The sequence below is a fragment of the Takifugu rubripes genome, chromosome 1, assembly GCF_901000725.2.
Source record: "Takifugu rubripes chromosome 1, fTakRub1.2, whole genome shotgun sequence".
Classification (NCBI taxonomy): domain Eukaryota; kingdom Metazoa; phylum Chordata; class Actinopteri; order Tetraodontiformes; family Tetraodontidae; genus Takifugu; species Takifugu rubripes.
In genome coordinates this window covers 18,397,616-18,413,266 of record NC_042285.1, presented here as the reverse complement: position 1 = coordinate 18,413,266, position 15,651 = coordinate 18,397,616, and the positions used below count along the sequence as shown (strand labels likewise).

The following is a 15,651-nucleotide window of genomic DNA, read 5'->3' as shown; positions in this document are numbered from 1 at the left end:
CTGAAGTGCCTTTGTAAACCAAAGGGTGGAGGTGAAGAGGATGGCAGCCATGCCTGCGATGCATTGTAATGACGACCCACCACTTAAACTTGATTTTTTTTCCCTCCACTGCTTTTCTGACAGAAAACATTACTTTCCTGCCAGAAGGCTGCAGCAGGCGCGGCCGTCAAAGCTCCCTCTGAGACGTCTTTACAGCGCTCCAGATTCTGATCTGCTTGCTTAAAGACAGGAGGGTCGGAGAGGATGCTGTGTGTCAGGAGGTGACAGGAGCAACAACAAGCGCAGCCTCTTCACCTTTGTCTTTACTCTTCTCCTTGGATAAGGAATCCAGCTTCTGCCTGAGCGACTTCTTGTGCTTGTGACCATCTACAGAAGACATCAGAAAACAAGAGTTTATTTCCTCACACACTGTCTCCTCCTCGCCGCGTGTGTTCCAGCAGTCATTCCATGATGGGGTTTGGTAATTGGGGTGGATGTTTGTCATATAAAGCTACATTTCTCTCTTTTTTGTGTGTGTTACTTTTGGGGATGGAGATGTGGCAGCCCATGTCTCGGTCCCGCAGCAGCCTCCTGAAGGCTACGTCCTGCAGACGACATCGCTCCAGCTCTGACAGGCTTTGCAGGGGGACGGGCTTCAGGCCGATGCTGCGCCCTGACACGCTCTTCCAGGTGAAGTCACCCTGAAGACACACAGACGCAGACGCACAGCATTCATCACTGTCACCGCGCCACGGGTTCACGTCTAATCACACAATCCGGCTGAAATCTCAACATAAATCATCTGATGCTCCCCGTGACGAGAGCTGACAGCTAACACTTGGAGGAATCTGAAGAACGCTCCGTTTCCATATTCTGAGGTCGCTGGGATTGAATTGTTGTGCGAGTGGCAATTGTGTGTCGAAAGAGCAGAAAATTGCTATTCGCAAAATCAAAAGTGGCAAGAATATGCCCATAATGCGCTTTATGAGCTGGATCCCCTGGTAAAAATCAATGTTTGGATATAAATGGAGTTAAGAAATTACTGATCTTTGAACAAACTCCCTCAGTTGTCAATCCAGAGTATCTACATGACTCCAACACAAACAGAGATGGAATTTAACAGTTTTGAAGATTTGCTCTGCGCTAATGACGGGACAGTTAATCTGATCTGAAATCCTCAACCTATGAGCATCTCCGTGGAGGAGATTACAGCGCTTTGATCCAGCACAGCCCTGTTCTAAAGAGGCTTAGGAGCTCATTATCAGGATAAGGCTCACGCTAAAGTGGCTCAGTCTTACCCAGCCAGAATTAGGGCAACAAAACAGTAGCCCAGCGTTCTGTAGGACACAGACAGCTGCGTTGACGACAGCACTAATGTGATGGAGGGAGATTTACTGACAAGAGTCTGTGATTACCAGTGAGCACACTTTAGACAGTGGGAGGAAACCAGAGCGCTGGGAGAAATCCCAAACAGGCACTGGGAGAACATGCACAATTTACAGTCAGAGGGGCCTGGATCCTTCCAGCAACCAGGCATTTAATCATTTAGTAGATTTCATTTTTTTTAGAAAATCGTTGCTAATGCCGTCCCAGAGCAGCATCAATCTACTGCACCACAAAGTGAGATAAAGTGATTTACTCTGGATTTCCGGTATTCCAAAGTTAGCTTGCACAGATAACCATTGCGACAGTCAGTATTCTAAATGACTAACAGATTAGTAGTACAGTACTTTAGTACAGATCAAGGGGAACTATTGTTTCAACTATTGTTCACTAAAAAGGAGTGAACGCAGCTGATAGATGAAGAAGGAATAGGCTTTTCTTCCAGAGAAAAACAACCCTTTCTTACTGTAACTATAACATAACGCAATAACCACCCACGGTTTCATTGGATTTTACAAGGATTTCTTTTTTAACCTGTTTTCCTCCTCTAATGGTGGAGAAAATGAAACCGTTAATAACACCGTCAGTCATCTGTTATAGCCATGACTTTTCCCTCTCTGAGCTTCCCTTTCTGCTCTCCAATTCTGGAATTTTCTCTTTGGGTGTTTCCCCTCATTCCATTTTATGGTATAAATATTTCATTCATGGCTGTGATAATGCTGCTTGGAAGTAAACAGCTCCACCTCTTTCACAAGAACACTTTATAACTGCTGGCAAACTGGAATAAAACACTGTTTTTGTGTGGAGTATTTCTGTACGGCCTTCACTCCTGCAGTACAGCAATACACTCTCTTCCTTGTTTACCACCTGGTCGTCTGAGTCATGTTTAGTTTAATAAGTCTGATTGCTGTGTTATCCAATGCAGGTTTTGGTATGTTAGTTGCGTTAACTGCTGTTGTCAACAGCCATCGTGTGGGCAGGTCCAGTTTTAACAAACGTCCACCAGTTCTTCTTATTCCATCAGAAAACAAAACAACCCTCTTCCACAGATCTCATGGGTGACCTCCCCTCTCACAGATGGTTCTCATTTTAAAGACATTGGATGAGGTCAGACCATAACTGATGCTCTTATTGTAACATGCTGACATGACTTTAGTTGTACATTAGCTTCCGACCATGTTGACCTCATGACTACCGTGGACGCACAAGGGCGCCGCTTGTTTTCCGCAGCACCATAAACCACGTCAACTGACACAGAGATGCCGTTGGGGGTCTTTGCTTTACATGTTTGAGATGCTGATTTGTTGCACTGCTCAGATAGATCCTGTTCAAACAAATCCGTCCGGCTCCGAGTAAACTAAGTCCTCTCCTGTGTCGATGAAGGTCGCATTGACTGTGCAGCACCAAACTTGAATTTAAAGCCCGGAGGAAACCGTGAGCTTTTGTTGGTGCTCCCTGGAATACAATGAGAGGAAGCGTGCAAGGTAGCTCACACAGAATAGGGAGATTGGAAGTGCAGATTACAGTAATCGAACATAGAAATAGATGCAGGGAGCTGATGAATGTATTTTGAGGCTTGGGGACACATTAAATGCAGCACTGAAAGACCTCTGGTTGTATTTTGGGAGAAAAGTAAGACCAATAAATAAATAAATAAAAAAATTCAAAATAGTACACTGCGGAGTGAAAAGATTTTTTAAAAAACCATTAGGTATTCGACTAAAAAGTAGCGGTGAACAACCAAACGCACCGTGTAAATCAGAAGCTGGAAAGCGCATCAGTGGCTACTCACAAGATACGTGATGCTTTGCGCCACCCGCGGGTCTCCCATCGCGCAGCCGCGCGCACTTCCACACCAGACGGACGACCAGGTAACCCGCTGCGCCCGAGCCCCACGCACACTTGCTGGATGTGCGCACCAAGATCTGGCAAAAGTTCAGCCGACGGCGCATTTAACTGAGGGCGGAAACGCCGTGGCCGTAACGGTGGAGCCAGATGGGTGTGGGAGGGCTCAGCGCTGTCTGGACATAACGGTGAACTAGAAAACACATCTGTGGAGGGGGGGTGTTTAACGCAGACAAACTATGGTTTGTCTTTAGATGTTGAATAAATTAACTCCCATAGCCTCCCCCCTTTGCTCTAATATTCGGATCTGAATTCCTCCGCAAATAGTGTTTACACCTTATGCAAACTGTAAATCAAATGGAGTAAATTTCAAAATCAAGTTGTGTTTTGACCCATAACGTTAACCCGCGGCAGGGGAATTTGATGGCATATTTATGGCGCTGCGAGGCGTTTCTGAACTGGTCCTTGACTGGAGGGATCCAGATCGCTGATTTAATTCAGAATATGGCATTAATTTGATTTTCAGCAAGGGAAATAACCACCATAGTTTGATTATCTTTATATTAAATATAGCACAAACCGTTTCTTCTAAGGTTAATTAATATAAACCTAATACAATATAGCAGATAGTTAGTAGCACCATTGGGAACTCATTGCTCTCACACTCCTTTGTGTTTACTGTCAACGCTTCTTATTTATCCTAAAGATAAACGCTCTCCTGCGATAAACAGCAGTGAGGCACTGACAGGTTAGATGAAGAGCATATTCAGCTCTTTGCAGTCCCTCTCGTGCACAGACCTCTCCCTGGTAGCGCCTCCTCAGTCCAATAATGGGCCACGACGTCCAGCCAAGGCTTGGACTTGGGCTCCACATCATTAAGAATCTATGACAAGCAACGTGACTGGATGGAGCAGAGGCTTCGCCCTCGGAGGTCCCCTGTCCCCGTGCTGACTGGTCTGAGCTGAGCGTCTTGGATGAGGCTGCACAATACCAGTCAGACATGAGAGGTGTTGTTGGTGATGACACGGGTCACAAGAAATCTGCCGTATGAATTTAAATGTCTTTGTGTGTTTTTAATCAGATTGTTTTTAATCTGGCCAAGCGGCTCTGCGGCGACTTAAAAGGATATTATCATGGTTCACATTACTTTTATTCAGAGTTTTCACAAGGTCCTTTGTTGTTGTTTTGTCCGTCGCTATGGAGACACCTCACGTTCCCTCTGAGAGCTGCCACAAGTGTACAGTCTAAACTCCATAAAACTGTGATTGCACACCATCTCTTTTATCTCAGGAATGTCCAGCACAGTGTTTTTAGCCGCAATTGCTCCAGCAGCGTCACTACGACATTGAATCCATTGTTTTCCCTCTAAAATATATTAAATATGTTATTTGGGCTTTGTCTGGGGTATTAGACTGTTCCAGACTTTAAAAGGCTGCATAATGCTTTCCTGAGACGGTGGATTTGGGGGTTTGATGCTCTGAGAAGCCTCAAACGTTCCACCTGACCTTCACACCACAAATGTCAGCACAAGCTATTGATGATGACCATGAAAGTGCGCCCATCGGTTAAAGCTTGGATGGTTTGGTGCTGAGGTTTGAAGCCAGCAGCCTTTAGCTCCATGCCATGCAAACCGTCTCCCATGGGAAGGAAAATGTCCCTGCGGGGCTGCAGCCAAGGATCAGGTCGTGCTGCTGCGCTGGGAGAAATAAAAGTAGACGCTCTCTTCATGTAAACCAGATGTCTCTGCTTTCCGTCTGAGCCGAGCCGACTGACAGCGTGAGCGAGCACATCTCTAATCGACGCTGCTACGCTGAACCTATGGAAAATACAAGGTCACTTATAGCATAGATCACAAATACCACAGTGACACATTGTTTTAAACAAAGGGGAAGACTTGCTTCTGTGCCAGGGCTGCACCATCACTTAGTATTTGGTGAGGATTTAAATAATATACATAACAACGAAACGGTTTCCCTCTCAAACACTATTAACAGACACTTTCCATACGTCTTTTCTTACCTATAAAATAAAGAAAGGATTATAAAGTGTGCCTATTCTTGGCTCAGAGCAAATGTATAGTTATTTTTTTTAAAGATAAATATTATACCAAAGGGTGTTTATTATGTGAAGTACATAAATATTTGGAAAAAAGTGACTGTTGGATGACTGCTAGTATTTTAAATACTGTCTTGCTTTTATCCAGTCAGGTTGAGTCACATGATTGTCACCATGAGTCTCCACCAAGGTCCTCACACCTGATTCCGCCTGACATAAACTGGTCCAGAACCAGATACCAGATGCACGACGGCATTGATGGTGATCACTGATCAATGAGGATTTCACTCATGCTCGCGACCTGTCAAACAGTATCATCCAAACTCTGAGTGCTGCACATCTGTGTCATTGTGTTGGTGACAACATTGGGGATGGCGTCGGGCATCATGCCTGACGTGCAGTCCCCCCCAGGATTGGTCAGCCCCGTTGAGATTTATAGTGATTACATTTCTGAGAGCTCTGGCTGGAGGTGGGTTATTGTTGAGAAAACAGACACCTGCGTGCGTAACAAGCCAATTATAATGTCACGTATGCAACACTTTTCCATTGTACCAAACAAACAGTGTTGCCATGCAGAGCAAGACGCAACTGTGATGGGGCGGAATGCACAAGTAAATCAGCTTCATCCCTGACAAAAGATGACAAGAGGTCGCAACGATTTTAAATGATTCTGCTGCACAAAATACAGCAGAGTTATTCTGTATCCGTAGGGTCAGCGTGATGCTTTTCCAGCCTTTCATCATCCCCCACAGTGTCGCACTTTTTCATCTCCTCCTTAACTGTGCGACAGTTTTCAGCTGACTCACGCGTGTGGCACTTTGTTGCAACATAAAGATCAGCAGGTTAGAACAAGCGTACGCCTCCCCCGACATCCTCTCACAAAAAGAGGATCATTTTGGAGTTAACTTTGCGTCGCAGCAGCCGATCTGTGTCACAGCGATGTTGCAATCATGGAAAAACTTCATCAGAAGTTCTCACCAAGTTCCGTTGTTCTCACATTGCAGCATTGAAATTTACAGCAAATAAAATCATGTCTAGGCAAACTTTATTTAAAAGAGCACTCCTGGCTTCATGAGCTCTGATTCATGGGCATATTAATTATGAGAGGACATGTAGCCCATAATGAGCACCCCACATATCAATCAAACAATACACTTGCATAATCAACACTATCGGGTCACTGACCATAGACAATGTCTTCTCTGCTCCGGTACCATAATGTCGCATCAACGCCGGGTCCAAGCTGCGGGTCTGCCTCAGTTTCTGCTTGGTGATAGTTTTCGGGCTCAGAGAACACGAAAAAACACTGCTCAGTAATCCTTGAGCGGACATAACTCTGTTCGGCTGGTCAAGTCGTGGTTAGATGCGTGTTAAATATATTCATGTCTCAGTTTCGGGTCCGACGAAGGAGCAGCACCGATTGGCGACAGGGGTGAGCAGCAGCAGCAGCAGCAGCAGCAGCAGCAGCAGCAGCAGCAGCAGCAGCAGCAGCAGCAGCAGCAGGAGGAGCGCGTCAGCGCCGAGCGCGTCACCGTGCTGGTCACCCCCTCCACCCACATTCTCTGAGTCACTGCTCCCTCTTCTCAGTTTTTAATAAACCACCTCGTCGGTAAATATCCAGGGATTTGGATGTATGTGTGCCTTTTAAACACACATATTAAACACAGCAAAGGTTTCAAGCAAGCATCTCATTGTAGGACATTATCATGGTTTATATATCAAATTGCAAAACCAAAATGGTTTTGGCAGAAAGATTAAATAGTGCTCTCCAAAATTTCCGATGATTTTCCTACTCAAATATACCAGGTGAACTTCAACCACAACAAAAATTAAAGTTTCGAACTAGACGGATCCCGTCCTTATTCAAAATCCGACTTGTGCCCACAGTTCTTTTTCCTTCCTTACCGAAAGGCAGTTGAGATACTTTCTTCCCGGTGCCCCGGGAGCTGGCTCTTCCTGTGGGGGCCCCGGGGAAGGGACCCGTGTGATAACATGGCATGTGAACCAGCTCTGTATGGACACGATAAGGATTCATCAGATACCAGTGTCCACAAAACAGACAGGGGAAGTGGCGATAAGAGCGCAGCTTTGCGTTTGATCCACTTATTTGGTGATGGCACCGAGGTTTTTGGAGACTCCCAACTGATTCTCATCAGACTCCCCATTAGTCACGTGTTTCCGGGATACGCGTAGCAGACGTCACGATAATAACTTGGACCACGCAGGAAATGAATGTGGGGTGAAACTAATATGTCTTAATTGGAGTCAGTGTTTGAGATGCTCTGGGCCTTGCTGGGATTTTATACGCCCCCTGCTGGTGAGGAGCCGCACGGATTCCTGGGGACAGAAGTGGGACTTCATCTTTATGATTTATTAGCTCACCTCTCTGGTGAATAATATGAAAGCTGTCAGCCTTGTGGCACTTAGACTCCAGACATTAATGTCTAATTGAGTCACCAGTGCGTGTCCATATTTTAAAGAGAAATGTTAGTTTTGAAATATGTTTCATTCCTGTTAACACCCACTACAAGCGACCAGCTTTAGACAGTGCGGCATTGGATAGGATACCCATGTGCCATCTTAAATCAAAGCAGGATTGAGGGATGACAATTTGGATAAATTACCGGGGTTATTTCCATGAGGGGTTTAAGCAGCTTGGAGGGCTGGCAGCACGGTTGTTGTGCTAATGGTAACCTAATCCAACCCTTGTGCAAATTGTAGGCTTGTACTTCACACCCTATATGCTGTTTCTTGATTTAATTAGAATAGGTAATGATCTGTGCTATGCACCATCATTACATGTATATTTTGAGATGCAGTTGCTTTTGACAAATGGCTTTCGTGTCATTATCAGGTTACAGCAGATTCTCAGCAGCTTTTGATCTTTACTGCTAAATCTCACCAAATACCAAAACAGTAACATTCGAATTTGTCACGATTCTTGCTTGTTTATAGAGCGGCCAACAAAATGAAGACACAAAATACAGGGTATGTTAATGTTGTGTGAAGATGAAGAGTCCAATTTCTGTCACAGGTGGGCGCTGTTGTGCCGTCGTGAGCACAAACACTCCGCTTTTTTAAGAGAGAAGTGTGGCTGGAGAGTCATCTTTCATGGAAACGCCTTTCATGGAAACGCCGTTCCGTTAAATCATATATTTTAGGTCAAAACCTCAGCATGCTAAAAATAAAGAGCTTTGTCAGTTCTCAATGCTGACGATGGCATAGATTAGATTAGATTAGATTAGATTCAACTTTATTGTCATTACACATGTCACAAGTACAAGGCAACAAAATGTAGTTAGCATCTAACCAGAAGTGCTTAAGTAGCAAATAAAACTGTGATGAGGTATATACAATATATACACACATTAATATATGTTTATGATATCAATATATATGTTTGTATTTACAGAGCTCATAGATATGTAAAGGGTATATAAAAGTCATTGCAACCAAGATAAATATATATACAGGCTGTAACTATGGTGCTGAATTTCCTACAGGATCAATAGAGGCTATTTATGCAGTTTTTAACTATGTATGTTTTGACTATACTATAATGATAAAGTATGGTAAAAATGTGAAAAGTATGAAAAGCAGTGCAAATAAACGGATGTAGGTAGTGCAATTATTGTAACAGATGTAATCAGTGCAAAAAGAGTGAATGTACAATCAGTCGGTCCAGACGGGGTTACTGTTCCTGAAGGGAGGTAAAGTGGGAGGGGTCGGAGTTCAGCAGGGAGACAGCAGGAGTGTGATGCTAACCTAGGACAGCATGTGGTGCATCCTTTTCATTTAGAGATAAGACACACATTAACACAGCAGACATGCGACATTTGGTGTTGATGAGTCACCATGGGAATGACGTCCAAGAGATTCTACAGATCAGATGGTTCTACTACCTTAGTGTAGGTGCAGCATAGCAGAAGTAAAAAGAAATAAAAAAGACTTTGAAAATTGAGATGTTCAGGGTCTGAGATTTCCTAGCAGAGTGCAGCTACCTCAGAAGAGCGATTGTTATTAATGGGATTACTAACTCTTACATTTGATAGCACTTCTCTAAAGTGTAAGAGGGGGAAATGGTGAGGTGAAAATGCAATCAAGGTGTCAGACAAGAGCTTGATTTAACCACTTACAGAAGCAGCCCCCTGCACCCCAGTGAGGCCACGCCGTCTCAGATTTCCACTCGGCCTGAACATTCAGACATCACTGGTCGCGAGCTATTGATTTTCCATTCCTCTGAATATCGCCTTGCTGTTAATAGAATTTACACAGCGCTATCAATGTCTCAAGGAGTCCTGCCCTCCCCTTCCAGCACCACCAAGATGTTCTCTCTTTTCATGAAGGCGCATTTCAAATTTGCCCTGCAGGAGCTCCACTAGTGACTCTTCACTCAGAAGAGCCGACATGGAAATTGACCATACAGGAGAGAACGGAATTTGTGTTAGCAGCACGTGGGACAAACACCAAGAGCAGCAGAGGTGAGTCACAAGCTGTTCCACTTTCTGCCCTTTCTTCTCTGAGCTTTTACAAGCACTGACAAGTTATTTATGATCATGTCCCCCACCTGTCTGTAGGCACCACATTACTGTTGGTCTATCAGTGCCGGTGAAGGAGTGTAAATTCTCCCTCCAAGCTAAAAATATGTCATTACAACCCTTCAATGCAACTGTAGAGACAGCTGTGGGACAGAGACATGGGCTATGGAATATAACAACATCAGAATAAAGCAGAATTACAGCACAAGTGGAAATACTGGCATTTTTCTGAGGAAATAAAATCAAATAAAAAGCACTTAACCTACAAATGATGGAAACCAGTTATTTTTAACTACAAGAAAAAGGCTAATGATTAACATGCCCACGTCCTGACGGAATGATGGGAGCTTTCTTGCTTGCAGACGTGAAGGCAGGCCTGCAGCAGCACGGAGCTCCTGATTCAAGCCACAGCGTTGGCTCGGTGACCTTAGCAGCTTTCCATGGGCACATTGATTTTTCTCCCACATTACAGATAATTGCTGGATGCTGTGAATCCTATCCTCTCCTGGCTGGCAGGGTGGAGCCTTTGCAGTGTGTCGACATGAGGGTGGCTATCTGATTTGAGGAAAGTGATATTCTGGCATCTCATTGACTGCCATTGATGTCCTTGTACTTCCTGTCCATGTGATTTGTGTATATTAACAGACTGTCAGGGGAGTCATCTTCCTGCCTGCTGGGGTTCTATTTTACTGGCTGTAAACTGGCCTCATTAAAGTATAATTACAAACTTTGGCCTGAACGTGTGTAGTTACTCAATAATGCACTTTGTGTGTAACTCAAAGAGGACGCAGGCTTTAATGAGAACAACAGCTTTGTGCTGTAATTCTCACGTTCGAGCAAGAAACGTTCAAATGTAGCTTTTTAGTGAAACAGTACAAATCCAGTATTGGAATAAATGCAGTTTATGTTGCTACAAATACACACGTAGGGAGCAGCCAAAGCTCTTGTGTTTGATTGGTTGGGGTTTTGTTTTGTTTTTTCCAGTCTGCGTGGTGCGACTCTCATCATTTTATGCAAATAGATGCTTGTTCTGTTGGTTCTGCTCCATAAAGTAATGTAAAAGCCACTTCCCCGCTATTATTAATCAACGGACAGAGCCTTGATGGGCTGGAAATGAACTTGCACACACTGCGGATTGATGTAACAATTTAAGTCGTCATTTATGAGTTGTTTTTAGAGCTCTGGGATGTCTGGGTCTCATAAGCTCTAAAGTATGCTTTACTAATTAATCAGAACATCGGAGCCGCGCGTTGCCTTTTTAGTTTGCCAGAGCAACTTGCAAACAAGCATTCGGCTTTATTTTGTTGTTAAAGCCAGTATATCTGTGCTTGGGAGAGCACATCTTCACAATTTTGCATAATTATTGCTGTAACCTCAATAAAGCACGTTAACTGTGCCTCTCAGATGTGTACACTGTGCAGCAGGATTGTGTTTTTAACAGCCGAAGTCCCCACGTTCTAAATGGTGCGGCCTGTGTGTCACAGGGGGGGAAAAAAGAGAAAAGAAACAGGCCACTGATGCTGCACACTCTGGCCCAGGGGCAGGTGTCAGACCACATGAGTGGATGGATTCATGCGCAGGATGTTTCCTGCAGAAAAATCTGCTTTTGTCTTCCGCGTGCTACATTCTGGCCATATGCTCATGTATATGTATAGAACTGCAGGGACAGAAAGTGGGAACTTTACGCTCCAAGTGACTTCATCGTTGGCATTTCACCATGTTTGCTTCAGGAAAGCTGAAATCTGCTGTTGTATTCTCCCATTGTGGATGGCGTCCTTTTATTCAACAGACCGGGCAGGGGATGTTTGGATGAGCCATGGGATGTCTTATGCAAGCACTTCCATTTGCTTGCAGTTTCAAAGACACGTGCCTCAGCTCATAACTAATGGAAGCCTGTGTATGCCATTCATGCATGAGGGGGCCTGAATGCTGTAATCCAGCTTGAATTATGATATTAATGCTTTATAGGAGAATGCCTTTAAATTACATTTACCTGTATGTGTGTATATATATATATTGTTTATATACATTGTTTGTTTTGTCAAATGCATTAAAGTATAAAAGGTGAAACACATTACAATGAAACATCTGGGTTGAAGTCCAGTTCTCTGGTTCCTGTAGGGTTTAGGTAGGTCTGGCTCTGTTAGGGTGACAGGTGGCTGGCATAGCAGTGCATAGTAATAGAGTTTGGATTATGGTTGAAGCTTAATTTTTAAGCTCTCATGGATGATAAAACACATGCCATTTCCAAATGCCTCATATAGGGATTGGATTAATATTTCAGATCCTGCAATTCAGCAGTGTATTGAAACATTGTAAATAATATCTTGGAGATCAAACATGGAGCCGTTTGCTTCGGTTACTGGAATGAGAAAAAAACAACCATCGACAACAACAGAAAAAATCCACTGTGGGTGAATTTCCATGGTTTTCCATAAGAGACCTGCTCACCGAGGCCGCCTCGACCATGCAGCAACTCGTTGGAGTCCAGCTGTTCTGCATTGATCCCTCTGTGTTTTCTGATGCACTGGCCCGGAATGTGATGTTATTTCATTACTGAGGCAGAAGCGACGAGCTCGCTCTCCTCCCTCGGGGCACTGGCTGCTCACTTGGACGAGGGGAGCTGTATGTGTGATCATAACGCTACGCGTTTTATTCCTGCAAGCTCAGTTGTGTATCACATGTCCAAATAGAGGCAGGAGACTCTTTCAGGAGCTGGGACCGGAGCGCACAGGAGAAGAAGGGCCGGAAGCAAGTGCTCCAGTAAAGACTTGTCGACCACAATGGACCCGGACGACAATGAAGTCGGCATCTTCACTGTCATTCAGTGAGTTGTAGTCGCTGGACTGTAGTTTCCTTTTATGCTGTCAGTCAGATCTGATTATCTCCAACAATCCTGGCCCTTTAACACCGATGACGAGAAAAGCCATTTTTATCTGGGCCCACAAATGCAGCAGGCATAGTTTAAAGTCCCACTTGTTGTGACGTGGACTGGCTCCTGAATGTTGTGTGTTCCACAGTCGACTGTTCCTGTGGGGTGGCGTCTGCGTTACTGAGATTCCATAACTCTGTGCTGGATCTGTGGGAGAACGTTGAAGTTTGTGATAAAGGCCTGCATCTGTACACATTTAGTTGCACAGTAAGAAAAGCATCACTGCAGTTGAAGAATCGAATCCCTTGATGGCTGCGTCTCATTCAGACGTGTCAGTTCAAAGGTCTGAGCTACGGTGCAGCCTCTCTTGTCTACAGGGTTGTGCAGTTTTAGACAAAGATGGTGATGGCTGATAATAGAAATGGTATTTACATTCAAGTTTACTATAATTTTCATTAAATGAGGACCATTTATCTGTGACAGACTCGTCCATAAAGAGTGTCTGTTTTCTATCCTGCCAGCTGGCCAGTGCCTGCTGGGGAGAGGTTTTAGCTCACAGCAACCCCACGGATAAGCACATGTATAGGATGGATGCTCAGGCGGATGTATCCAATGTGACCTTCTTACCTCAGTGTTGTATAAGCCGCATGTAAGGTGCATCTTGGTAGTGCTACCATTATGTTACATGGAAAAGTTGACACAGAACACACTGCAGCCTCCTCACTATCACTTTGAACTTTTATCAGCGGTTGTCACTTAAGCGGCAAAGCAAATCCCTAATCTTTTTTGCAGCGTAGCGCAACGCAGCCAGGTAACACTTCACTTCTCATCCCAATTAGTCACGCCGCTGAATATTCATGGCGAAAAAAGCTTTTGGATCTTTAAATTCCACCCTAAAAGCTATTTAATTCACTGGATAATTCAGCTGCGGCTCAGGCGTAATTTGTGTGGCACCAGCGACAGCACACGCGGAGGCATTTGGAGCAGGCAGAGCACAGCAGACGAGGCTGCGGTTGAGGGAAGCTCTCTAGGACGTGTTGTTGAAGGTCCGAGGGCCACGAGTGAGGGCCAAACACTGTTACATCACTGCAGTGGAAAAAGCTGCAGCACCAGGGCTCAGGTCCAGCTCACTAGCATCTATGTTCTGCAGACAGCTCCTGTGTTGTGATGGTCGGAGCTCCTCTACACCCTGTATCGGTGCATGTTTTGCAGTCTTTGTGAAATGGTTCCACTTTGAGATTTGAAGATAAATATTTAAAGTCTATTCAGGCAGGACTTGAAAAATTTAAGCACTGCTGGATTTGAAGAGGGGAAAGTGTGCTGAAATGACTGAAGTCAGCTGTTTCAAAATGGAGGCAGTGGCCGAGGAGAGTTAAGGATCAGCAGGCCAGTAGGGCTTTATCGGTCAGAGCTTCAGCTATAGTCTCCTTAGATCACGCCTCTGTCTGACCTTAATATCCTCTGTCACTCATGGTGGCCTCTAGGCCACAAGCCCATGGACAAATGTGTGCGTCCAGAATATGTTGAGTCTCAAAATCCTCCCATCACTGGACACCACGGCCACATTTGAACCAAATAGTCTCCTTGTTTGCTGAATGTTGTGCACTTACCAACTTTTCTGTTTCAGATAGAATTAACATTTTAATTAAAATATCAATGATTTTACCAGGATAAAAAACAAGGAAAAAACCCAAATGGGTCAGTCCAGGTCTCGGGCTCATTTTTATTATCATGCAGTTGCATCTTTTTGCTCCACGGTAGCAAAGAAATGTGAGCTTGAGTAGAAGTGACAACATTCTTTACTGCATGGATCACATGTATCACTCACAGCAAAGGCACACTGACTCACCCTCATGAGCCTTACGAGTTGTGACATTCTCATATAGGATGGCTGCTACTAGACCCTGGATTCATTCACACATCTATAAGTTCCTGTGTACAAAACATTTATTACACTGGCAAGTTCCTAGCAGAGATGCATGTTGGCTGTAGTTTCATGCATGAAGGACTGTTTTATTTTTGCCATTAATATTGATGAAACTTTTAAATTCTGCTTTTTATGTTGGGTCGGGGAAATACAGTAAATCTACTAGAACTACAGTTTTATTAAAACTGCCCAAGAGCTCAGCTCTGAGACGAGGCTAAGTGTCTCTTGGCGCCTTGTGACAAAGATACAGAGGTGACTCATCTGCCGGGCGTTGATTTATGAAAGGTCATTTTTAATGTGGTGGTGTGATTTTATCCTCCGTCGAAACAATATTAGTTAATTTCATTTCCCTCCAGGTCATTTATCTGTTTTATCAGCACTTGGGTGCTGGTGTGAAATAGCAAGGCAAGATGGCCAAAAGCCACCGAGGATGTCTCACACCAAGTAAATGGAGCGAGACGTGAGAGTTTATGGAGATGCTGTTTGATCTTAGCAGGAGCATGATGAAACGTTGGTACTTGATGCCTCTGATGGCATGCAGTTGCAGTCCATGTGATCCAGGACCGCTCACAACAGCATTATTCTTCTCCTCTCTGAATGCTGATTCACCTCTTGCTGCTGCATGTAACCACCCGGCAGTCACGGCCGGCTCGCTAAAATGTGCGACAGCCTTTTAAGAAGGTGCCTTGTTGAGAAATCAAACATGCAGCGTCACAGTCTGGACACCCCAGTGTGCAGCTGAGGCATGTTAGATCATCTCCAGCTGCTGCTGCTGCTGCTGTCTTCACACTCACACTGTGTGTGTCGTGCTTTCCCTCCTCTTTAACCTGTTCCTGCTTTGCACACACAGCTGAGGATTGATGAGATAAGCCTGCGGGGAATTAAATGGAAGCCCACTTCATCTTTTAGCAGTTATTCTTGTGACCCCTGCTGCCGTATGCCCACACAACGTCCTCTCACATTCCTCTCCTTCACTCTCATCTCACACCACTGCCGCCACCCCTGTCCCTCCCTCTCTCCCTCCGCCTCCGGCTCTCTCTGCCTCCCTCCAA

At 44.6% G+C, this 15,651-nt stretch overlaps 1 protein-coding gene across 6 annotated transcripts in view; it reads right to left on the bottom strand.

The window, feature by feature from the left end:
* Positions 1-15,651, bottom strand: part of LOC101075133 (rho GTPase-activating protein 6-like) — a 29,369-nt gene that overhangs the window by 4,392 nt on the left and 9,326 nt on the right. For 3 of the 6 annotated variants that reach the window (XM_029847030.1, XM_029847042.1, XM_029847034.1), the window contains exons 1-3: positions 6,448-6,720; positions 521-680; positions 295-366 (exon numbers count right to left, since the gene is read on the bottom strand). In XM_029847030.1, coding sequence (XP_029702890.1) covers positions 295-366; positions 521-680; positions 6,448-6,594 — 379 coding nt within the window. In that variant the 5' untranslated portion in view covers positions 6,595-6,720. Of the gene's footprint in view, positions 1-294; positions 367-520; positions 681-3,154; positions 5,024-6,447; positions 6,721-15,651 lie in introns of those variants that run through there. The other 3 variants (XM_029847049.1, XM_029847055.1, XM_029847063.1) reach the window with 3 other exon arrangements.